This window comes from Spinacia oleracea, chromosome 5 (assembly GCF_020520425.1).
Source record: "Spinacia oleracea cultivar Varoflay chromosome 5, BTI_SOV_V1, whole genome shotgun sequence".
NCBI classification, from domain to species: domain Eukaryota; kingdom Viridiplantae; phylum Streptophyta; class Magnoliopsida; order Caryophyllales; family Amaranthaceae; genus Spinacia; species Spinacia oleracea.
Window position 1 is genome coordinate 119,495,220 of NC_079491.1, and position 26,464 is coordinate 119,521,683.

Consider the following 26,464-nt stretch of genomic DNA (forward strand, 5'->3'; position numbering starts at 1 on the left):
CAATATCCCAAATTATTTTTGCTCATTCAACTTTTTGTTACTAAATTTTTCATCTTTGTCAACATTTTCTGGGTTGAGGAATACCCAGAATTTTGGAAGGAAATGAATGAGAAACTAATACTCCGTAGTCCGTACAAAGAAAAGAAGAAAACTTTTATTTGAAAATAGAAAAAAAATATGAGAAATGAAATACAGAAAACAGACGGTTTTGGAATTTAGCTTCAACACGTGGAGAACTCAACCCAGAAAACAACAACATGAAATGGTTTTATGGGATTTTGTATGAATGAAACTATCATTTTTTTTGACGGTTTTGGAATTTAGCTTCAACACGTGGAGAACTCAACCCAGAAAACAACAACATGAAATGGTTTTATGGGATTTTGTATGAATGAAACTATCATTTTTTTTTTGTTTTTTCATCTTTTTATGGAGATTTTGGTTATTTAATCTCAAAGGATTAAAGTTAAAATTAATATTAAGAGAAGCATCCCTTTTTCACTCCTTTTCTCTGTCTTGAATGATTGGGTATTTGATGAAATGAGTTACAATATAGGGGCATTGGGTAAATTAGAAAGTAGGTTAACGGAGAAATAACGGCGTGTCATTAGTAAGGGTAGTTTGGGTATTATATTAAAGGTGAGGGGCATTTGGTGAATTTCTGAAAGTCGAGTGGCATTTGATGAATTTCGTGAAAATTGAGGGGTATTTCATGAAAAATCCGTTGATTATTTGTATGTTGTGGATCATAATTCATAACTTAGGGCTAGTGTTTAGTGTTTAGGGTTATGGTTTAGGGTTAGGGTTTAGGGATTAGGGTTTAGGGTTCTAATGTTTGTTTTATACCATAGATCGATGATAATAACTTACGTATGATTGAGATTATTCTTAGCATATAGGTTAATATTACTCCCGATGATTATATGCCGTGAGATAAGAGAAGTAGAATGAATTTAGCTTTCACTATTTGAAGTTGATTGATTTTATGTTATAACGATATAGGTTAATCTCGAATTGAATGATTATGAATCACGTATCATATAATTCAACAATTTTTTAAAAAAAATATCATACGATTTTTTATTTAACTTTGTGTTCATCGTATTTATCTATAGAAATTTTAAACTATTAACAGTGAAAGTTGATGTGAATTTCATTATGAGAACTAAAAATATAAATTTAATTCATTTAATTCAAAAAAAAACAATTAAAAAATATACAGAGTGTTGATGTGAAATGTTCATTATAAGAATTAAAAATAAAAAAAATACCGTGAATCAATTTTGAAGCTACTTAATGATGTGAATGTTTAGGTTTTGTTGATGCAAAATTACCAATTAACATTTTTTATAAATTAATTAATTTTAGTGAAACTCAGTCACGTGTGACTTATTTAAAAATTCACAGTCCTCTAATAAAAAAAATAAAAAGTATCGTCTAAGTACTCTTAGTTGACAGATACATAATTACATAGTACTCTGTTGTCTGTATAATAGAAGAATTTTATTTGTATTATCCAGTACTCCGTAATCCGTAAAATAAAAGAATCTATTTTGTATTATTTTTTCTTTGATTAGTTGTTTTCACTTTTTTTTTTTTTTTTTTTAAATCAACATATATTTTCCTTCTCTATATATTATTTTCTTCCAATGCATTCTCTGTATCTATCCTTATATCTTCTCGCATTAATTTATAGACTTTACAATTTTCACCTCCAATAGAACCCGAATGAAAATAGGAAACGAAATTGAAATCATTCATAGGGGTCGAGAATCAAATATGGTTGCGGACATATTTGCAAAGCAAAGACTTCATAGGTGTGATGAATTTATTGCTTGGCTTTAAGTTGTGCTTGCTAGCTATGCTCTTTTTATCATGTATTATGGATTTCTATTAGGAGTAACTATCTACTGAAAATAGTTCTACTCATCCTAGACTTGTTTTCCCATCAAATCATTAATAAAAGTAACCCAAATGACCTGTTTAACATAAAATTTTCAATACACTTTGTTATTATGTATTTTAATGCACGAAATAGCTAAAAGACGTACGTAGTTACGATATTTTTTCTAATATTCTTGTAAATGTTAAGCAATGTGGTATTGATGTTTCAATTTTTTTTTTTACTTTTACAACTGACATTGCTAATATTTGAATCAAAATTATTTTATTCATTTGGAAAAGATTTTTTGGAGAAACTAATTTTAGAATTGTGCCCCGTATGCTCTTTAATAAAATGTCAACATTGGGAAAAGTGAGGTGGAGTATATGAATGTTTATAGCTTCCAAAATTAACTAGTTTGCAGTTTAAAAAAATACATCCGATGGAGCTAGGATTAACGTGTTGTTTCATAGGAGATTGTTAAAAAAAAAATAACAATACAACTATGAATTAGTAGAATGGAGAATGATTGCAATACATTTGTCTAGTGGTCCACATTCCTCTTAATGAAGATTAAAAACCAAAATGCCCACAAAAAATTGAAAAAAATGCCAGAAAATTAAAATTTCAACTCATCTTCTTCCCTCATTCGAGCTTCCAAGATCTATTATATGGCATCACCAGAGAAAAATGGCGAGTCCGTTTTTTCTCCCAAGAGTCCGGTCTGGATTCTAGAACAACACTCACGTCGTTTCGTGTGGACACCGGTACATCTGGGTGTAGGGTCGAGTCCGAGCATCTCATGTTGGCGATACCCTCGACATTGGAATTTTAGGTTGATATTGATGATCATTTGCATGTCTATATACAGAATATAACAACAACATAAAGTCATGTAGATATAAATAGATTGTGAGATTATTTTTAACTGATTTGAAGAAATTGTGAGATTAGTTTGGGAAAATAACATTTGAGTCAAACGGTTTAAAGCTAGAGATTTGATCAGTATTTAAAATATTTATATCTAGTATTTAAAAAGGAAAACCATAGATTATTTGAAGCCATGTGACATCTCATTATTAGAAGCCATGTGGCATCACTCCTTTCATCCATCATTTTGTTTTGTTTTTTTTTCAAATTTTCTTTATTGTTTCTATGTTTTACAACTTTTAATGTCTCTTCCACTCCATTTTCCTTTTTCAACATCAAGTTATTAATAGTGTATTATACTCATTACTCTCTTCCACTTCACCCATTAACATCCAATATTTATTCAACATTATACTTTGTTTTTTTTTATTTTTCCAACCTTAAAATCACGCATCTTTTTAATTCATCCGTTACCAAAAATCACAAGTACTCACTAATTAAAAATTCAAAAGACATCTGAGCAACCACTATACAACCGCCCGTTCTTTGAACGGGCTCAAAAGCTAGTTTACCTTTTAAATGGTTTCAGGCAACGAACTAGTTTTCTATACCCGAAAAAAATCTTTTGTAATTTGTTTCTTGTAAAAAATTTTCTCCGTTTTATGTATAAACAAAAAGTATAAAAATAAATGCTAATTAACACTAGTGATATAGTACCCCTTTTATTTTTTACTCCCTCCATTCCTTTTTGTTGTTCCCATTTCCTTTTTTGGCGTTTCTTTTTGTTGTTCCCATTCTGAATCTTTACTATTTTTGGCTATAGTTTTTTTACCAATTTACCCTAAGATTCCCCACTATTTACCAAAAAACCCTAAGATTCTACCCTTTTTCCACCCTCTTTTTCCCCACCAACCTTATTTAATTATTTAATCATTCCCCATAACCCAAACCCACTCCCCGTCCCTTTCACTCTCTCACCTCTTTCGGATGTCTCTCTCTCTCTTCATTTTCTTACTCTCTCTTCATTCTCTCTTCATTTTCTTAATCTCTCAGTCTCTCTCTTCATCCGTTTCTCTCCTCTCACGCTTTTCACTCTCTCTCCTCCAAAACAACTCGCCATTCTTCAGATCTAAAAACGAGATCGCCGCCACCACCGCAACCAAACCTCCGCCGCATGTATTATGGCTTTAGATGGTGAAATTCGACCCTAAAAACTCTAGATCTAGAGTTTTCATGGTCGAATTTGACCTCTAAATCCTCAAAATCGTGAGTGATACTAAGGATCAAGTGAGTATTAATTTATTTTTGTGCGTGTTTTTGTCGAATTTTTGGGTGATTTTTGTCGAAAATTTGGGTTGATTTTGGTCGTTATTTTGGCTGATTTTTTGGGTTAAATTTGGTCAAATTTGATGGTTGATTTTGGGTATAATTTTCCCGAATTTCAAGTTTTAATTTTCTGTTTTTTAGTCGAATTTCTGGGTTACTTTTTATTGAATTTTTGGGTTGATTTTGGTCGGGTTTTTTGGTTGATTTATGTCGAAATTTTTTTGGTTGCCTTTGGTCGAATTTTGTTGATTTTTTGGGTTGATTGTGGTCGGATTTTTGTCGAATTTTTTTGGTTGATTTTGGTCGAATTTTGTGGGTTGATTGTGGTCGGATTTTTGGGTTGATTTTGGTCGAATTTTTGGGTTGGTTGTTGTCGAATTTCTGGGTTAATTTTGGTTGAATTGCTTATCGAATGTCTGGGTTGATTAATTCGAATTTTTGGGTTGATTTGGGCGAAAATTTGGGTTGATTTTCTTGAATTTTTGGGTTGTTTTGGTCAAATTTCTGGGTTTAATTTTGGGTTGAATTAATCTGGAATTTCTGGGTTGAATTTTGGGATGAATTTTGGGTGTAATTTTCATCTGGGTTTATTTATGTTGAACTTCTGGGTTCATTGTACCGAAATTTTGGGTTTACTTATGTCAAATTTTCTTGATTGTTTGTTTTGTTTGTTGATTTCGAATCTGGTTTTTTTGTTCGAATTTAATTTGGTTTTTTTGTTCAAATTTAATCTTGGTTTTTTTGTTCGAAATCTTGATTGTTGATTTGGTCCAATTATTGATTGTTTGTTGAATGTTTTGGTTTGATTTTTCTTGATTTTTTGTGTTTGAATTAAACTGGTTTTTTTTGTTATTAATAATAAAATATCTCATATTTATCTTATTTTTTTTAATATTTTCTCTCTCCTTTCTTTATTTTAAATATATAATCTCTTACACATAATCATTATTCTTACACCCAATCATTACTCATATCCCAATACAAATAAAGATTCAGTTTTCTTAAAAACCCCCCAACATTCCTTATGGGAACAACATAAAGGAATGGAGGGAGTAGTAAATAATTTAATTAGTTTATACATTTTAAAAGCATAATTATATTCAAAATAATTTCGGAGGAAAACTCTTTTCAAATGAATTTGGGGAAGTATTATTTCAAAATTATTATGTTTTCTCATTATATAGTATGTGATTTTGTACGATATAACAATAAGTGACGTATTTTATATTATCTTAGGGTTTGGTGTGTGTGGGGTCTATAACTTACCCTTCTGTCTGATTTATTTGACTTGATCATGTGAAACATACATTTGAAAGAAGCGTCGTAAAAATTTATTGGCTTGATCATGTGAAACATGAATTTGAAATATGCTTCGTAATAATTTATGCAGTTTATAATGTCTGATGAAATATGTACACAAGATTCACAAAAGTACTTAAGGGATAATGTTGAAGATATAGAGTTAGCCATGACTGTTATTGTAGGTTTTATTGTAGTAGTAGTTGGGACATAGTATGGTCAAAAGTAAATGATAAAGGAGATAACATGGAATGAATGCAACCGTGCTCAAAGAAGAGTTATGTGGATGTACACTTTAAGGAACGATAAAATATGTCGAGAGCAATTGCGTCTAGACATACGTCATTTTGATCAGAAGTTGTGTCATGTTTGGCAAACTAGGGTAGTGACCACAAAGAATGTTACGGTGAAAGAAACATACTCTTGGGCATGATTTGAAGATTAGAACGCAAGCCTTCTTTGCTCGTTCTGCTGAGGCGGTGAGTCGCCAATTTCACGTAGTGTTATTGTATTCATATATACATATCTTATAATAGTAATTCTTGAAGTTAAAATTGTTGATTGAGAGTTTAATATATTCTATGGTGTTGTTGGAGCTCTCGATCAGTGGCGGGTCTTCAACATTTTTCTTCCGGGGGCCAGTGAAGTTTAAACAGTAAACTAGTTAGTGGCATGGGCGATGGCGACGGCCCTGAGTGTTGCATATAGTTCGATTTTTTTTTTTTCATTTCAAATGCACTTATAAATTTCTTTATATATTTATTTTGACAATAAAATGAATTTCATTACATAAATAACAAGTGTATAACTAAAATGAACACAAAATTTTGTAATATCATAAGAACTTTATTTCCAAATAGATTATAGGTATATTGTTATTAAAAATTGCCATAAATTGAAAAAAAGTAAAAAATAAATAAACAGAGTCACAATATCATGCTTAAGAAAAATAAGTACTAATAACCTTAAGTAACAGTACGCCTAAAAAAAATTAAAATATAAAAGATAAAGAAAAGAAAATAGCTTGGAATTGGGACCGCTTGAAATTTCAGAATTGCCAGCATTAAACAAGTCACAATCGGGAGTAGAATGTAGTAAAAGTTGGACTTTATATTTAAAGTTGTTGGGGAGCTTTGGGCTTTTTATTAACTTAGCCTTTTAGGCTTAAGGGGGGCCATGCCCCAAATGCCCCCCTGAAAAATCCGCCCCTGCTCTCGATGGGACACACATTAAATGACGGTCCATGTCAAGGATCACCCTCTTTATCGAGAGAGGAAAAGAGATCCTAACACCAATGTTTTAGCCACTTGTGATCTAATTAACCCTTCGTTTCACATGTGTACTAACTGGTTGGGAAGGATCCGAGTCAGGTTCGCGTGTCCTTCGAGATGCTCTTCGGATGCTTAATGGTCTAAAAGAAAGTAGATGTAAGATTTTATTTTATTTTTTTATTTTAAGTAATAACTAATAGGTAACGTAAGTTCAAATCACTAGTTAAAAACTTTTATGATTGCATATAAATATTTTCTTGTGGATTTAGGCTTTTCTAATACTCGTTAGAATTTGTGGCGAGGGAACACTCCTACAAATTACAGATAGCTTTTAAACTTACGACACTCATCAGCTCGAAATACCGTTGAAAAGCATTTTGGTCGTTGAAGAAGCGTTGGTGTATACTTAGAGATGCTAGTCTCTTCCCAAAAAAATTCAAATTAGAATCATTAATGCTTGTTTCATTCTCTATAATTTTTTAAAGGAGGAAAACATGGAAAAAGCAAGTCTTACGCAAGAGGTAGAACAAGACCTATTAATTATGGAAGCAATAGACATAGACGATGATTATATTTCAACCACTCACTCAACTGATGAATGGAATGAGTTTAGTGATGCCCTTGCTAAGAATATGTTTGATGAATATCTAGCGCGAAGGGCTCAACTTATTTGAATTGGAAATATGTTTTATGTAATGATGAAATATTTTCATTGGTTGCACTCGATCTTATTTAGTGCTACTGTAGTTACTTGTTATGTTGGTAAATGGTACTCCAATGGTGTTTGGTGGTTGTTGGTTGCACTCACTAACTTCATAACGGCTTATTATACTGCCACTGACTTGTACTATTAACTGCTTGTTCTACTGACTTGTACTTCTGCTTGTTCTAAAGTATTAGAAAACAAGGGAAAGAGCCGGCTTTACCACCCTCTCAGAAAAGGGGATACGTCTCATGGAACTCTCAAATGAACGTCATTCTCACTTCAACACTCTTAACAGAACTCAACAACAAAAGTTATCATTCAGAATTCATGAAAGTATACACAAATTCGAAGCTAAATAAAGCCGAGTGCTGGTAGTGTGGCTGAGATTTATTAGCCTCATAGTTTGTTCAATTGCCAACAATTTACAAAATGAGAAGCTGATGCTATAAAATCAAATGTACAGCCTTGTAATAGGCCAAATACAGAATAACCAAAAAGAAGTGTAAAGTTGATCACATCTTTTTTTACTCGTAAAGTTTGCACTCCTCATCAGCAGGGTTGTCCTTGCAGAAATCTTCCAATGGATCTCCGCTTGCAACTGATCCCTCCAATCCCGGCCACTTGTTTGCTACCAAGTCTGCCAAGTCCACCACCCGTTGGCTACACAAAACCATCAAAAATTAAAATCAATTCCATACACAAATAAGATAGACTTGTAATAATGAAAAATAAAAAGTTTTGTCAGAAAATCTCACCTGTAACCCCACTCATTGTCGTACCAAGCAACGACCTTAACCATATCACCACCCATTACCATAGTGAGTGATGAATCGATTGTAGATGAGAAATCAGAACACCTGAAATCAACTGACACGAGGGGGATGTCGCACACATCCAACACACCCTTCAATGGACCTGCTGCTGCTTTCCTGAAGGCATTGTTTACGTCCTCAGCTGTGACACCTACCTTCTCAATGTTGACAACAAGATCAACAACAGACACGTTAGGTGTTGGGACACGAAGGGCAATTCCATTGAGCTTTCCCTTAAGTTGGGGTAAGACTAGAGATACAGCCTTGGCTGCACCAGTACTGGTTGGGACTATGTTCAATGCCGCAGCCCTGGCTCTTCTCAAGTCCCTGTGAGAAGCATCCAACAGCCTCTGTACCAACCAACAAAAACAGATTTAGGATCAAACCGTTGTATTTGAAAAGAACATTTGATATTGTTATGAGTTGTGAGTTATCACCTGGTCACCAGTGTAGGAGTGAGTGGTGGTCATTGTCCCCTTCACAATTCCTGCAACCAAATCCCAACGTACAAAATTCATATTCTAGTGATCGCTAAATGCAAAAAAGGGAAGATCAGCAATTATGTGACAGAAACAGGTGGTGTATGTGTCATTTGCTTTGATTTTGTCAACTATAGTACAGAATCTAGATTGATGCATCGAGATAGTTAAATTGCATACCTAATTCTTCATCCAAGACCTTCACAAATGGAGCCAGACAGTTGGTGGTGCAAGAAGCATTGCTGCAGATTACCAAGAATTTCCAATTAAATTCACATTTTAGAATGTCTAGGACAAGAACAAAGATCAGTTTACAGAAAAGGTAGTCAATGATTCATACAAGGTTTTGGGGTATAGTTAAAAGAAGAAGAAAAAACTATAGGGTGACAAACCTTATGATGTTTGCAACATCGTGACCATAGTCTTTCTCGTTTACCCCAACAACATAGGTCGGGATATCAGAACCCTTTGCCGGAGCAGTGATGATTACTTTCTTGGCACCAGCTTGAATGTGTTTTCCAGCTCCAGGGCCATCAACAAAGACTCCTGTTCCCTATGTATCACCCAATACGACCATCATATTAGGATTTGATTATATGTAATGAACCACAACGCTTCATATTCAGGTAATCAGGTGAAACCGACAATTTCACATAGTAAAATTATACAAAGTAATACTGGTTATAAAACCATTTATCTGACAGTACATTAACATATTTTCAATGACTATACGAACATTAATTATTGGAATTTAATTACAGTACATAGTTTCACAAAATTAGAATGATGTGAAACAGAATATTACCTCAATAACAATATCAATGCCTAGTTCAGCCCAAGGAAGTTTAAGAGGGTCCCTGTTAGAGACAACCTTGATAGGCTTGCCATCGATGGAAAAGGTCTCGTTGTCAATAATTTTCACATCGGCTTTGAAGGTTCCTAGTATGGAGTCATACTTGAGCAAGTGTGTTGCCTGATATAATAAACAAATACACATATTTGTATCCAATATTTATAGTATAGTCAAATAAAAACCAATTATAACCCTAGGTTGTCTGAATTATATATGAAAACTTAGGGTCTGTTCGAATTGGAGGAAAACAAACTTACACTCTTGACACCTCCACTGTCGTTGACAACAACAACATCAAGGGGTGAGTCTTTGCGGCCGTGCCAGCATCTAAGGAAATTCCTACCAATGCGTCCAAATCCATTGATTGCCACCTTAAGTTTGGCCACTGTTTCACCCCTAACAGGTGCTGCTCCTGTAGGCTACATTTTCAAAACAGACACATATTGATCAGGAAATAATTAATAAGATTAAACAAAATCCATTTGCATACTACATAGTACATATATACCTTGGTGGTTAGCTGTGCAGCTATGACATCATGAAATGAAGCCTCCCTTGTGAATGTCACGCTGTTGCTGGATCGTAATCCAGAAAAGTCAGCTACGTCGAGTCTCTGCATTTAGCATAACAATGAATCTGATCACGTATCACCCACACAACCAAATAAGAGAAAATAAAGAAAATGAACGAAACAATAAATAGGAGACCTTAAAGGAGCATTGAGTAGGAAAGGAGTACTGCTGAGAAGCCTTAGACGCGAGCCTTGTACTTGCAGGGATTCTAGAAGGAGCTAGAGCTGCATGAGAAGCCATTGTTGGTTCTTTTCAACTGTATCCTGCAACTAGAGAAGAGGTTACCTTATACTTTCGGGCTAATATATAAAGCATAGTCATGTGTGTACTAAAAAAGTTGAATATTATGGCTCCAAATGCACTGAAGAAATGAGTGGTAGGGAACTTGGGATGGTATATCAAGAAAAAATGAAGAGATAAGATGATATATGGTGCCTCAGCTTCACAATCTGAGCCAATTATGGGTTTTGCATCTGTTCCACTCCCACAGTATCTAGATATACCCACAGCCCATAAATCACTTTCTTGGCACCTGCTCGGACCCGGTTTGGACTGCTGTAAAAGATCCGTCTCAATAATCCAACTCGGATACAAACCGGCCAGCTTAAATCCCCGCCATTTTATTAAAGATAAAACAATAGGCGTGGCTGAACTACGTGAATTAAGACCCGAGACTAGACTGGTCAGAGTGCTTGAATTGATGCAGACATGCTTTAAAGTAATAGAACTCAATTTGGTTAACAAAGTATATGTAAACCAACTAACAGATTAAAAAAAGGGGGAAAACTTAAGAGAGAGAAGTAATGTATCTGTTTTGGGCTCTGTTTGACTGACCTTCAGAAACCACAAGTTAAGAGGAGCCAAAATATTACCAGTGTACGTGGCCGAGATGCAAAAGACTAACAATACTGTCGTTAAGCCTCGACTTAATCACATACTTGACCAGCAGAAAGCAATAGATTTCAGTCAACCGTCAGATATTACAAAGAAGCTCAAGTTCGGCAACCTAATATCATACAACAGGAAACAACAGCATCTTTATCTAATATGCTCCTATATTCTTTCATAGAATAATCGCCTCTCCGAAGAATAACGGTTCTAGATCGCCTGTAAATGCATTATAAGAAGCATTACAATAAGCATTACGTATAGAATAATGAAGAAATATGTCTAGTATGAAATTTGTTCCTTAGAAGAGCTTCTGATATGATGTGGTTTTGTGGTAAACTTGTGCTAGTAGTCATGTTCTCAGGCTAGCTTACAGTACAGTTCTTCTGTACGAGCAAATCACAGAGCTGGAATCCTAACAGATTATAAACATCCAAAATACACAAATAATGCTACTTCTGTAATAGAATACTTGGGCACTTATATCCCATATTAGCTGAATGGAAAATCCTGACAATACATTTATAACCAAGCCTGGAACATGCTTCAACATCAAATTTGGCAAGTACACTAATCTTCTGAAAATGTATCTTTGCTGATATGGGAGAGCACGTGAATGATTTGATATCTCATATGGCAGCTTCAAGATCATCAGAGGTCACGGCTGCTCCATTTGGGGTATCTTCAGACCGCAGCTGAGATGACACATCATCAATAGCGGAGTTCAACTGATCAATCTTCTCAGTCAGGATTTTCCTTGTTCTCTGCAAATCAGCAATAAACACGATATGGTTCAGCCATGACCAGAGATATTAGTGACAGAATTGAAAGTTTCAAATTCACTCATTGAGAACAGAAGAATGACAATCCACAGTCCAAAAATAACTTTCACAATAAATATTGGGACGTTCTTTCATGCCATTCTCCTTCGATAGCATTTTATGCTTTTCAACAAGTTCAACAGCTAGCTAGTTTTACCATACAAGTTGATATATACAACTAACTTAAAAACTTTCAGCTTTTAACTAGAAATTTCTCAATTACCAACTAGCTTCACACCTTCATTTACCTTTTCGCCTAATTTCAACAAACAAAACCTAAAAATGTACTTCTCCACTATGAAGCACGGGGACGGCTGGGACGGGTACGCCCCGGATACGTCCCCAAAACGAATCCTGGATCTGGGTACGTGGGCTGAAAATGGGTACGGGTGGGTACGGGGTGGGTACGCGGGTGGGTACGTATTTTGACAAAACCCAAGTACCCATCAGCCATTAATACCCAAATTCGAATTTTAGGGTTTTTTTCCAAATCCCTAATTTCTCTCTCACCTGTTTGAGTCTTCGACTCTTCTTCGAATCTTCGAGTCTTTCCCTCGCCGCCGGTGTTCTTCCTTCCCACCGGCTAGGCGGCGCCGGCCACTGCTTCCTGCTGGAGTGCTGGTGCAGTGGTGCGAACTGCGAAGCTGCGAGTCTTCTTCTTGCAGCTGCTTCGAACACTTGAGCACTCGAACACTGCGAATTCGAACAGCGACGACGACGAGGGACCATCCACCGCCGCCGTCTCTCCTTGTCTCCCTCGGCCCCGGTGACTTGATGAGACACTTCTCTTTTTCTTTTCTTTTTTCCTTTTTGTTTCTCTGTTTTGTGTTTGAATAATTGAATGAGAATGAATGACTGATTTTTGTTTTTGTTTCTCTATTTGTTTTGTTTCTATATTTGTTTTGTTTATTTTTTTGATTTTTTTTATTATTATTAATTTTTTTTTTGGACGTTTTTATTTTTATAATTAATAACTATTTATGTATGGATGTTTAATTTAGCTTTTTTTTTTTTTTTTTTTTTTTTTTTGCCAAATCCATGCCGTACCCGTTTTTGACATTTTTGATTTTGCCGTTTTCCGTCCCCGTATCCGTCCCCGTACCCGTATCCGTGCAACTTAGCTTCTCCATATCCTAAAAAACTATGAAACTTTCAATTTTTGGCTTTCCTAAAACACGTTTAAAGTTCCACAAAAAATACACAAAACAAGATAATACATGAGGGGAAAGCATGTTGAACATTTTATGACTGATTCTGAAACACATATACAAAACCTGCTACAGCACTACAGTACAACTTAGGGCTCCAAAATAATTACTACACTACAGCACTACAGCAGCATTTAGAATTTTATTTAGAATAGGAACAAACACTATTCTGAAACACATACAAACCTGCTAATGATTGGAAACACTACCCAAAAGTACATAAATTGGAATATGATCATCAATGGCATGGCACAGAAAGGTATGACAGCAATAGTTTAATGAAAATCAGAACATGACCAACAAAAGTCCAACACAATAGGTACTGCCACTCACAAGGTCTACTGAAATCTAGCAGCTAACCCCTTAGACACTAACCGTACACAAAATTAGCAAGAGACTTCTTTCAAGAGACCCATACAGAAAAATACCATTTCGTAACAGGGATAAGAAATGTAGTAGAAAAAGAAAGGGAAAAAAGAGCCACGTGAAGAAAGGATTAGTTTGAAACTTGAGAGTTTGAGACACTTGCTAATTTATGAAAATGATTCCTCGTTTCGTAATAGAAAGTCAAGTTGACAACAGATATTTGGCGACTTGGCGTGAGGATAAGTGCAGCAGGGGCTTGCAAGTTGGGTGCAGAAGAGACAAAATATGTGAGGAAAAGTAACAGTATGAAGAAAAAAAAGGTCAAGGTCTTGATGTCAGAATCCCAATACAAAAATTGGGGTTAGATTTTCTGAACATACCTCTTTGGCATCATTATGATACCAAATTCCTCACTCCTAATTGAATTAAATACCAGCCTAAAAGCTACGAAAGAGGGGGTATTTTCTGGCAATCAGAGCACAGCATACCTCAAGATTTGGACCGCAAACCTCAGGCTGAATTTGAAACTTCAATGTAGAGCCACAGCATGAGAAATTAGCTCACTTATGATGGTTAACTTTGAGCTTATGTGACAATCTCTATCCTTCATGCTACCTGGAAGTTCTACTTTAAATGGTCGGTTTAAGGTCTTTAAGCCCTTTGAATTAGTTCACAATAGAACTCAAGTATGAAGAGTCAAAACTTCCTATTAGAAGAACAGTATAGAAGCCAAGGGTCCTGAAAACATTAGGGTTTTCTGTCGTACCCTTTTGAGCTAGCCTTTATTCCATTATAAGTGACAAGGTTAAACAACTGCTAATGAAAGATGGGCCTAAGTTAGAAAGAGATTAGTAGTATCAATCACTTGATACCTGGAAGCTGCTTCTAAATCCAGAGAACTTAGACCTAACAATAAATCCCTCATGATTCAAATTCTTAAAAATAAAAAAGAATATCTCAGAACCCATTAAAAAAGTTGGCGGAGTTTTAGTGATTTAGTTTCAGACCAGAAATAATAAGGCAAAAATGTGAAGTTTTATTTAGGCAGATCACCTCATACAACTAGCACTCTTTCATGACTTTGTGGATACAAAATAGGGTTGCTGATCTTCTGGTTTTTCGGTTTCCATCATCAATGATCGTAAAAGTCATAACCAAAGATCCATGCATTCAGTTAAATATTCATGGTTGTAGTTTCTGCCTTCCTAAACATGTGGCCTGGTAGGAGTAACTTAGCATTTTAGCAACTACAGAGATTAATTTACTAGAGCAGCTTTTAATTTTGAGGACAAGTTTCAAACGAAATTGAAACTGCGTAGTACAGTGACTGGAGTGCCTACGCCCACCAGAGGACAAAATCTCAAAGACCCAACTCATGCATACTGCAAATCTACGACCTCTTCCCACTCAACCAACACCCCCATGAAAAGTAGGAGACAAAATTTTAAAATAAAAATAAAAAGAGTACTCCACTAAATTTAGTGCTATCATTTTCTAATGAAGGAAAAGGAAATACTTCAATTTTACAGAACAAAGAAACCTGGTAGACAAATACTAAGCACAGAACATAAAGCATACTCCTAAATGTCTAACCAGCTTCAGGCCATTCTTAAACTTTCTCCAACGAAAGGACAAATGCTAAGTTGTGTCATGCTTGAGGGAAGTCGGAAATACAAAGATGCAAATAACTACATTTGGCAACACAGAAACCAGAATGTATTCAGCCACTGGCAATAAAGCATTTACTTATGTGAAAAAAAATTACCTCCAAAGCTTTCTCCTCGTCATAGATAAATTTGGGCAGTTTCCGCATCAAATCCTTTTTGTCAGCTCCGGCAAGAGCCTTGCTTATCTGTCGACAAAAAAAAGGAGTAAAAGCATGAGCATAACTTTTCTTTTATAATACACCGACTGTCAAAGAAAGCCACACCCCCCCCCCCCCCCCTCCTCAACAAATACACAATGAGAATATTGGGCATATACCTGAGAAGCAAATGCATTTATGTCAAATTTAAATACTTACTGAAAAGAGCACAATAGCTTTAAGGACTTACTAAATACTGATATGAGAATTTGATAGGGAAACTAGCAGACTTAATCCTTTTAGCCCAGAAATACATCCAAGGATTATAGGTGTAAGTTATTTGGACTCAAATTTTAAGAAATTAATATCGTCAAATGAGATACACCTTGTAGTTCAAGTTTCAAAATTAGAATTTTAACCCTTGAAAATCTAGTCTAAATCCAATCCAAAGTTTTAAATGCCCAATTTGAGAAGTCTTCTGTTTTACTCCAGTATTTAGCTTGCTTTTTGGTACTGTAAAAATCCTTAAACCATGATCTTGAAATAGTAATTTGATTGTGTTTGGACAGCTACAACCACAAGCTCCTTGTGTTTGAATTAATGCTTTAATTGAAATCAAGTTACCTAAAAAGAATAAGTGACTTAAGATGATATGGACATAGTTAAAAAATAATTCAGATTGAACTGTGTTCTTCAGAAGTTTGGATAAGAGTTGCAAGCAAAATTCCATGTGTAGAGCATTTTTAGATAGGGTTTGGGTTTGAAAAGCTTATTTAAGTCCATTCACTTCACACCCCTACTCAAGTCTTTCCTTTAATAAGTAACAAAGGATTATATTATTACATTTATTACAAAGACACCAAAGGGGTGACATCCAAGTACAGAGGAAGGGGTAAGGGGTGTGACAAAGTCCTACATGAGAACACAATATTTGACAAGAAGCATCACTCTACTGCCACCCCCATAACCACCCCCTATAGCCACCCTATGCCTGCAACAATGGAAAAACTCCATCCTCAGCACAATAATATTGACTTATGTTTATTGCTCATTTGAATGCATTAATTATGTAGTTGTAATAGTAACTGAATTAAGGCTATAAATAGTCATGGATGTAATCGGCAGAACACAAGCCTTTTTATGAGAAATATATCAAACACTTTGAGTGTTCTTTAGGTTGAGTATAACCTCCCTTCCCCTTGGTGGTGTTACTGTATCCAAGGTTCCCTCATCTACTACTTCCTAGTGGTGTTTCTGTATCTAGGAATTAGAGAGCTGTATCGCCGGAGTAGTCGATCGGCGTGGTGATTAGGCTAATTCTACCCGACCCCTACCCAGTACGGTGTCAAATTGGTACCAGAGCCAAGGTTTAGCTTACCTTTCGACCACCCTCCATTGTTGCCGTTTTGCCGAGATTCACTTCAATCAAACACCCATACACCATACATTGTTGCCGTTTTGCCGAGATTCACTTCAATCAAACACCCATACACCACCACCACCCTTCTTTCACCGTAATTTGCCTAAACAAATAACCCAAAAAAAAAAAAAGTTAACAATTAACTTACCTCCACCGTGAACACCGACCAACCTCCACCGCCTCACCGATCGCCACCATCACCAGTCCGAAGTTCAGTCCGAAGTCAAGATTACTTTCAAGGTCCGCCATATCTCTCCCGTGAGCTGCTCACTAAATTCGGGTACTCCGTTCTTGCTTTCTCTCTCATGGTTTATTGAGTTTGCTCTGTTCTTGCTCTCTGTTTAAACCCCACTTATGACTCCTTGTTTCCAATTTCTGTCTTTTAGTCTAAAAGGAGTGTGAACTATTGGGTAATTTATTTAAAAAGAATTAAAAGAAAAAAAAAGGGAAATAGAAAAAGGATAAAGATTTGACTTGAGGGCATGTTGTACTTACACGTTTCTTGGAGTAACCCACTTGTTAACATTGAGAATTAATTAGTTGTGTATTAGAAGTTGTCATATTTTTGTACATCTTTTTGTTCTTTTGGTTACGTATGCCACATTTAGTCATATCTAGTATTTGTTTTATGTAACAAATTTAAAAAAAAAAAAAAAAAGTTTTATTGTTTGATTTATAAAATGCCGCCGAGAACACGTCGTGGTGGAAATCATCAACCACGTCCTGTTTATGATACAATAATAGCAGATATGCAACGAGAAATTCAAAGACTCCAACAACGTCTTACCCGTTATGAAGCTGCCGCTGGTCCATCCCGTCAGTCAGATGACGAACAAACAATCAGACGGTGAAGATGAAGAAGTCAATCCATTTCACCAACCCGATGGTGAATCATCAAGTGGAGAAACATCCAATACCAGGCGAACCCGTCACCCCCAACACCGAGAAAAAGATTTGGGAATAAAAGTTGATATTCCTGATTTTGAAGGAGGTGTTCATCCCGACGAGTTTATTGAATGGCTCCATACCGTTGAACGTGTCTTTGATTTCAAGGATATTCCAGATGATCGCAAGGTCAAGATAGTTGCAATCAAGTTCAAGAAGCATGCCTCCATTTGGTGGGAGAATCTCAAGAGACAACGAGAACGAGAAGGTCTTAGTAAAATTCGCACATGGGACAAAATGAAGCGTGAACTCAAGCGCAAATTTTTGCCAAGTCATTATCGCCAAGATATATTCCTTAAGTTCCATCACCTGGAACAAGGAAGCAAATCTGTGGCAGAGTATATTGCTGAATTTGAAGATTTGTCAATGAAGTGTGACAATGCCGAGCCTGAAGAGCAGACCATTGCAAGATTCTTGACGGGCGTGGACCCGAAGATCTCTAAAGTTGTACAACTCCAACAATATTGGTCGTTCAACGATGTCACCAAGCTAGCCTTAAAAGTTGAAAGCCAACAAGCAAAAGAGAAGACCGGATTCAAAACTGTCACGAAAGAGACACCTTATCGTGGTAACCCTTCAACAAGGTTTCCACCAAAAGCTAACTCCAGCATCACAATGAAAAAGGTCGAGAATCCAGCTGCAACCAGCAAGCCTTTCAGGCAAGTAAGTAATCCTACTTCGAGGAGATGTTTTAAGTGTCAAGGATTTGGACACATTGCTTCAGAATGTCCAAATTCTAGAATAATCTCTTTTGTCGAAGAAGAATTATTTGAAGACGACCAAGCTGAGGAAAGCTAAGAAGATGAAGCTGATCAAGAGGTCCTACATGCAGACGAAGGTGAATCACTCGTTATTCGACGTATCCTCAATGCAGCTCCTGTTGAAGAAGATGAATGGTTGCGCCACAACATCTTCCACACTCGGTGTACATCTCATGGGAAGATATGCAATGTCATCATCGATAGTGGCAGTTGTGAAAATGTTGTTGCCGCGACAATGGTCGAGAAATTGAAGTTGCCTACAAAGGATCACCCTTATCCTTACAAGCTCACATGGTTGAAGAAGGGGAATGATGTCAAGGTCACTAAACGATGCCTAATCGATTTCTCCATTGGTAAGAAATATCAAGATAAGGTATGGTGTGATGTCATTCCTATGGATGCTTGTCATTTACTTTTGGGTCGTCCATGGCAATATGATCGTCATGCAATTCATGATGGCTTTAAAAACACTTATTCCTTTGAAAAAGATGGTGTTAAAATTGTTTTAGCTCCATTTAAAAGGGAAATGTTAGCAAAGCCAAGCCAAGAGAAGAGTCTCACAGTGTCTGAATCAATGTTTACTATGGCGTTTGAAGAATCCAGAGTTGCTTGTGTCCTTGTCATGCTCGAAGAAAATAAAGAAGATCAAGGGATTCCAGATGAGATCAAGCCTCTACTTCGTGAATTCAATGACATTGTGCCTGAAGAAATCCCAGCTGGTCTACCTCCAATGCGTGACATTCAACATTGTATTGATTTTGTTCCTGGCGCAGTGATCCCAAACAAAGCCGCATATCGAATGAGTCCAAAAGAGCATGAAGAACTTCAGAGACAAGTCACCGAGCTTATGCAAAAAGGTTTGGTACGTGAAAGTGTGAGTCCTTGCGCAGTTCCAGCACTCCTTGTGCCAAAGAAAGACGGATCATGGCGTATGTGCATCAACAGTCGTGCTGTCAATCGGATCACAATCAAATACAGATTTCCTATTCCTCGCCTTGATGACCTACTAGATCAATTGCATAATGCTTTTTTATTTTCCAAAATTGATCTACGAAGTGGGTACCATCAGATTCGAATGCGACCTGAAGATGAGTGGAAGACTGCCTTCAAGACCAGAGATGGATTATACGAGTGGATGGTCATGCCATTTGGTCTTTCAAATGCACCGAGCACTTTTATGCGATTGATGAATCAGGTATTCCGCCCTTTCATTGGAAAATTCGTGGTCGTTTATTTTGATGACATCCTTGTGTATAGTCGAAATTCTGAAGAACACTTGGAGCATTTGCGACAAAATTTTCAAGTTCTTCGTGAACAGAAGTTGTATGCCAATCTGAAGAAATGTCACTTCTTGACTGACAAAGTGGTATTTCTTAGGTACGTTGTATCAAGCAATGGGATTGAGATGGATCCTAGCAAAATTGAGGCAATTATTAGCTGGCCAATTCCTTAATCAATACATGATGTTCGCAGTTTACATGGCCTAGCATCTTTCTATCGCCGCTTCATCAAAAATTTCAGCACTATTGCCGCCCCACTCACAGAAGTATTGAAGAAAGAGAAGTTTGAGTGGACCCGAGCTTCCCAACAAAGCTTTGAAGAACTCAAGGAAATGATAACAAGAGCACCAACTCTAGCCTTGCCGGATTTTGATAAGCTTTTTGAAGTAGATTGTGACGCTTCAGGAGTTGGTATAGGTGCAGTTCTCAATCAAGAGGGTCGACCAATTGCCTTCTTTAGTGAGAAACTCAATGAATCAAGGCGTAAGTACTCAACGTACGAGAAGGAATTTTATGCAATTGTACGAGCCTTAGATCACTGGAGCCACTATTTGCTAGTTAAGGAATTCGTGCTATATTCTGATCATGAGTCACTCAAGTATCTTCACAGCCAACAAAAGCTCCAGCGTCGTCATGCAAAATGGAGTGAGTTTTTATCTCCTTTTCACTTTGTCCTTAAGCACAAGTCTGGAACTCAAAATAAAGTTGCTGATGCTTTAAGTAGACGACATGCTTTGCTCTCCACTCTTCAAGTCAAAGTCATTGGTTTTGAAGTTCTCAAGGATTTGTATGAAGATGATGAAGACCTTGGAGAATTCTGGAAGAAATGTGTTGAAGGCCTTCATCGTCAAGATGGTTACTTATTTAAGGGAAATCAGTTGTGCGTACCAAGATGTTCCTTGCGTGATATGATACTATATGAGTGTCATGCCGGTGGTCTTGCTGGACATTTTGGTAGAGATAAGACATTGAGCATTGTTGCAGAGAACTTCTATTGGCCACACATGGTTCGTGATGTTGATCGATATGTCAAAAGATGTCGAGCATGTCATATTGCAAAAGCTCGTGGTCAAAACACAGGTCTTTACACTCCATTGCCTGTTCCTGATGCTCCTTGGGAAGATGTGAGTATGGATTTTGTTGTTGGGTTACCTCGTACCCAGCGCAACAAAGATTCCATCATGGTTGTTGTTGATCGATTCTCAAAGATGGCACACTTTCTTCCATGCAACAAAACTAATGATGCCACACAAGTTGCTGATCTTTACTTTCGAGAAATTGTGCGTCTACATGGAATTCCAAAGACAATCACTTCTGATCGAGATGTCAAATTCATGAGTCACTTTTGGCGTACTCTATGGCGCAAATTAGGTACACGGTTGCAATTTAGCTCTGCGGCGCATCCTCAAACTGATGGTCAAACCGAAGTTGTCAACAGGACTCTTGGAAACATGTTGAGAAGTCTTGTGGATAAAAACCTTCGCCAATGGGATTTGATGATAGCTCAAGCAGAATTTGCCTATAATTGTTCTCCGAGTCAAACTACTGGTGAAAGCCCGTTCAAGATCGTTTATGGTAAAAATCCGACCACACCGGTTGATCTTGCTCCACTACCTTCTCCTAACAACTTTAGTGGTGATGCTGATGAACGAGCTAGAGAAATCAAGAAGCTTCATGAGAAAGTCCGAGCTCAGATCACACGAAAAAATCAACGTTACCAAGAGCAAGCGAATAAATTTCGCAAACCGGCCACTTTTAAAGAAGGAGATTTGGTTTGGATTCACTTATGGAAAGAAAGGTTCCCACGAGGGACACATGGTAAGCTGAAGCCAAGGGCCGATGGACCTTTCAAAGTTCTAGAGAGGATTGGAGAAAATGCATACAAGATTGAGCTTCCAGGGGAATACAATGTTTCTGCTACTTTCAATGTTGCTGATTTGTCCCCATATTATGAGGATCAGGAAGAGCAAAGACTCGAGGTCGAGTCTTCTCCAACAGGGGGAGTTTGACAAAGTCCTACATGAGAACACAATATTTGACAAGAAGCATCACTCTACTGCCACCCCCTATAACCACCCCCTATAGCCACCCTATGCCTGCAACGATGGAAAAACTCCATCCTCAGCACAATAATATTGACTTATGTTTATTGCTCATTTGAATGCATTAATTATGTAGTTGTAATAGTAACTGAATTAAGGCTATAAATAGTCATGGATGTAATCGGCAGAACACAAGCCTTTTTATGAGAAATATATCAAACACTTTGAGTGTTCTTTAGGTTGAGTATAACCTCCCTTCCCCTTGGTGGTGTTACTGTATCCAAGGTTCCCTCATCTACTACTTCCTAGTGGTGTTTCTGTATCTAGGAATTAGAGAGCTGTATCGCCGGAGTAGCCGATCGGCGTGGTGATTAGGCTAATTCTACCCGACCCCTACCAAGTACGGTGTCAGGGTGTCTAAGTAGTTTATGAGTTTTTCTACAAAATTAAGAAGATTCAAACAGTGCTCACAATCTAAAACGTGACTCCTGGTCTCCAGCAATACAATAGCCTTAAACAATTTAATTTAAAACCTTGCTCGAGGGATAGCAATACCCTCCTAACCCCATTGGTGTCTTTCTTTCCAAGTCCACCACCAAATTGCCAATGGAACCATTTTCTACACTTCAGCAAACCAACCTTTTTACATCCTTCTTTTCAAGGCAACAGACACATATTGGAGAACAAGGTTGAACCCAGATTAAAGAAAAGTGCCAAAGAAATGAACCCATAGACAGGAGTAAAAGATAATAGATACTTCCTCAAGGCACAAACTGCAATGACTTGAAATCAAAATATTCCTTCAATCAAGAACACGCTCCAGTTCGGAACTTTTCTTTAACAACGGTCCAAGTAAAAAAAATGCATCTTTGGGAAGAGCTTTCGCAAATATCAACATGGAAACTCAACTGCAAATTTCTTTCAAGCAAGTTCAGAAGATCTTCAAAGGAGAAGAAAAAAAATGGCCACACTTACCATGCTGCCAAATCATCTCATTGCACCCCCCCCCCCCCCTCCCCAAACACACAAAAAAAAGATCCAGGACTCAATTATTACCAAACTCAAGAATTTCAAAAGGATTATTATGTTCGCTTAATTGCGCCCAAAAATTGCTTCCCTCGAGGAGAGAAGCCAACTTATACAAAGGAGACTACCAAATCCAAATTTAATATCTAACCTAACCCAAAAGAGTGTGGCTGTAACATCCTGTACTCTAAAACAATGGTGTGAACCTTGACCAGCCAAAGTGCCAGTTTATACGATCTTTTAGCCTCCGAATGTCTTCTGCCAACTTAGGCTTTAAGTCCCAGAACAACCCAAACATATCTAGCCACTAAGTACCCCTATTTCTTAGTTCTAAGGTTGAAGAATCTATTAGATACTGTATGGATTTTGTATCAAAGCGGATTTGATTCCTGTGATTATCTTTTTTTTTCGGTCACATTTCATTCAAGTTTTGGAATTGACAAAAAAGTGCAGGTTTTCAAGCCAGGTGACTATTGCATGCAACATCAAGAAGTACTTTTCTTTTCCAGAGCAATAGAACAAGCTGCAAATCAACAAACTTGGCACAACAGTCTCACCATGATTCAGAAATTCACAAGTCCAACAAACAGAGGGTGCAGCAAGGAGAAAAAAAACCTTTGTGGCTATAACCACATATCAAGTAAAGCATACCTGGGGCGCATACACACAGCCAAGGGTCCCAACAACAAGTCCTCCCAAAATGAAGCCTCCCACGAAAATGCCTGCACTGCTGGGCCTCCCACCATCACTGTCACAAAACAAAAAATTTACAACATATGAAAGATGAATGTTAATTTGTTCAAAGGAGGATGTTTCAGTTTATACACTTCAAATCCCGGATTAAAGTTCATGAAACAAAGTGGTCAATAAGAACTCATTAGATTTAATTCTTATCACATCCCGTCAAAAAAAAAAGATCTGGAAATAACTCTCAACCCCTAAGAAGTTATCACTTTGCCTTCTCACCCCATTATTCCTCTTTGCTTCTAAGTTCTCATTCAGTCTATAAGCACCTAACCGTTGTGAGAAGGTGATTAGGATAGGTTGCACTGTAATTCTAGAAGAAATATCAGATAATGGTGCAAGGAAGCATGTAAGAGCATAAAAGTCAAACATCAGAAACAGCATGGTGTCTTTCCCGCATTTAAAATGTACTGGGACTGCTTCAGTGTAAAATATGTTTAGTGCAGCTCAGAAAGTGACACGCATAAAATCAGTCAAAAAAGGTGGCCTGTAATTGTGAAAAGCACATACGAAGCAACATTAATACCTATAAGCAGCTTGAACAACAAGAGGTTTTTGTGAAGCCTTTCTGGTGCGAAGTGGAGAAAAGCTCAAGTTGGTAGGACATGAGACTGGAAGATCTGACTGCTTGAAAGAAAAGCCTAAAACACCCATTCAACATAATCAGGGATAACAAAGGAAAAGAATTCACCATATATAAAAGATAAATAAAATTCTGGAAGTCAAATATATTTCAAAGTCTTAACTCTCTTAAGACGAGCTCGTGGAACACACGCATTTGAATCACATTTTCAGGCACTAATATATGGGGACTCCAATCAAATGATTTATAATAACAAGATTTTGAAATACATTTACCCTTCCTTTTTCTCATAACGTTTACAAAATTTTAGTTAACCACTGGCCTCAAACAAATAGTGTTAGCATTAGGCTTCACTTCACTTGCTTTCGAGGAGGTGAAGATAACATAACCTCAAGGGATACAGAAACAACAGCAGGAAATATTCTGATCACCAATGCCAACAGGTTAAGTGATTTAGCAATCGTCACTTATTGCTAGCTTCATCAAGCTACAACAAGATGAGACAATTCTATCTCACATTTGTCATTCACTTATGCCTGCCTAAGAATGTGTGAAAATAAATCAAAGGAGTGCAAAAGTTTACAATCCAACTAAAATTCGTGAAGAATAACTAGAAGAGACAATCAATGGGGTCCAAACTTCTAAAACATGATTACCTAAACCATATATAGGGAGAGAATCATGTGTATACTGAATACTACCAAGACCCCTCAAGCAACCTCAACGGCTTACTGAGATGATCCCAACAAAGAACAATCACCCAGTTTCTAAAGCACGGCCTGGGAAGATCTGTCTAGATGTACACAACTTTAAATCCTAAGAAACCATACTGTATAAAACAATCGATCCATTCAAGAAACATCTAAATAGACTTTCAATTTACTGTCTACCCTGTACAATTAACACCTAAACCTATTGCTGTACCATCTTCATTTCAGCTCCGCCATCACAACCGATTCCTTTCTGTTTCCAGATAATTTCTCTCCCTAGATTGAGTTGGATATTTGTTGGTAGAATGGCCCCTTCGTGTAGACTCATTTAACTACATCAACTAAGAATCCGACCCAATTTAACCCATTAAAGCCATCCAACTGATTCATCCATTTGTCACCATTTTAACCCATTAACCCTTCATCAAACTGAATTCAGAAGAAACATTTAACAATACCTCATTCATACCCATTGTGAAATTCAACAACAATATGCTTAAAATGAAAGATACCCACATCAAAACACATGTAAAATAATCAAAATACAAGTAAAATGATCAAAACAATAAACACCCATAAACCCCAGTAATCAGAAATTGAAAGCCAATACATTGAATGACCACAGGGTATATTGATTTAACTTTGTAACATAAACGGAAAAAAATAGCTGAAAAGATGAAAAGATCATGCTTAAATGAAAGGTAAGTTTGTTGGGGAAAAGATAAGATGAAATTACTAGATGAAAGCTGCGAAGGGGAGTTACGAGCAAGGACCAGAGTACTAGATAGAGAAGACATCTTCAATGGCGCTTCGTAGAACAATGACGGAAAGAGGAGAGAGAAAAAAAATCGATGATGCCGAAGCTCCTTTTGCCAACTGATTTATGTAACAGCGCGTCTACTGTGACACCAGTCCCACCATCAACTTGATGGTGTGACGAGTGCGAAATCAATAGCGTACCTCCCCTAAAACTATATAAAAAAAAAGTAACAGATCTAAATTATATAAATAACATACCTAAATTAAAAAAATACTTCCTCTAAAATTATATATTAAAAAAAAAGTAACATGTCTAAACTATAGAACTAACTTACCTAAACTAAAAATGTAGCTCCCCTAAAACTATTCCGTAGAAAAAAAAAGTAACATTATAAACTATAGAAGTAACATACCTAAACTAAAAAAGTACCTCATCTAAAATTGTAAAAAAAAAGTAACATGTCTAAACTATGGAAGTAACATACCTAAAATAAGAAGGTATCTCCCCTAAAACTACTCCGTATAAAAAAAAGTAACATGTATAAACTATAGAAGTAACATACCTAAACTAAAAAAAGTACTTCCTCTAAAATTATATATATAAAAAAGTAACATGTCTAAACTATAGAAGTAACATACCTAAACTAAGTAGGTATCTCCCCTAATATTATAAAAGTAACAAACCTAAACTAAAAAAAGTACCTCCACTAAAATTATAAAGATAAGTAACATGTCTAAACTATAGAAGTAACATACCTAAATTCACAAGTGTGAACTGGTCTCACCATCAGTTGATGGTGAGGACAGTCTCATATAAGAATTTGGATTTATGTAATGTTGGTGTCAAATTGGCAATATTTTTTTTTTTCCCCAAAATGAGTCACTACATTAACATAATAGTGCTTCTAAAATATAAAATGTGTAGTTTGTGCTGATTAGGGGTGGCAATGGATCGGGGTGGATCGGGTGGAGTTTCATCCGCCTCCATCCGTCAAGTTTTCATCCATCGTCCAACCCATCTATCACCCAATTTGTCC

The 26,464-nt window shown here is 36.6% G+C and overlaps 2 protein-coding genes across 2 annotated transcripts; both read right to left on the reverse strand.

Annotated features, from left to right (window-relative positions):
- Positions 1-7,648: 7,648 nt before the first annotated feature.
- Positions 7,649-10,354, reverse strand: LOC110790548 (glyceraldehyde-3-phosphate dehydrogenase B, chloroplastic-like). The gene is made up of 9 exons (NM_001426410.1): positions 10,206-10,354; positions 10,007-10,111; positions 9,756-9,917; positions 9,451-9,618; positions 9,038-9,198; positions 8,826-8,887; positions 8,604-8,653; positions 8,110-8,516; positions 7,649-8,014 (listed from the first exon to the last, which is right to left on the reverse strand). Exons 1-9 carry the CDS (start codon positions 10,308-10,310, stop codon positions 7,879-7,881), a joined length of 1,356 nt encoding a protein of 451 aa, NP_001413339.1. The 5' UTR covers positions 10,311-10,354; the 3' UTR covers positions 7,649-7,878.
- Positions 10,355-11,219: 865 nt separating this feature from the next.
- Positions 11,220-25,559, reverse strand: LOC110790549 (uncharacterized). The gene is made up of 5 exons (XM_021995326.2): positions 25,405-25,559; positions 23,902-24,016; positions 23,283-23,379; positions 15,119-15,205; positions 11,220-11,722 (listed from the first exon to the last, which is right to left on the reverse strand). The coding sequence occupies exons 1-5, from the start codon at positions 25,463-25,465 to the stop codon at positions 11,588-11,590; spliced, it is 495 nt and encodes a 164-aa protein (XP_021851018.1). The 5' UTR covers positions 25,466-25,559; the 3' UTR covers positions 11,220-11,587.
- Positions 25,560-26,464: the final 905 nt, after the last annotated feature.

Coding starts and splice junctions, on each gene's coding strand:
- LOC110790548 (NM_001426410.1), bottom strand. CDS start 10,310: ATGGCTTCTCATGCAGCTCTAGCTCCTTCTAGAATCCCTGCAAGTACA. Junction 9,199..9,450: donor GCATTGATATTGTTATTGAG/GTAATATTCTGT, acceptor GGTGATACATAG/GGAACAGGAGTCTTTGTTGA. Junction 8,888..9,037: donor GATGTTGCAAACATCATAAG/GTTTGTCACCCT, acceptor GGTAATCTGCAG/CAATGCTTCTTGCACCACCA.
- LOC110790549 (XM_021995326.2), bottom strand. CDS start 25,465: ATGTCTTCTCTATCTAGTACTCTGGTCCTTGCTCGTAACTCCCCTTCG. Junction 15,206..23,282: donor GCTGTGTGTATGCGCCCCAG/GTATGCTTTACT, acceptor TTTTGTCGACAG/ATAAGCAAGGCTCTTGCCGG. Junction 11,723..15,118: donor ACGAGGAGAAAGCTTTGGAG/GTAATTTTTTTT, acceptor GCTGATTTGCAG/AGAACAAGGAAAATCCTGAC.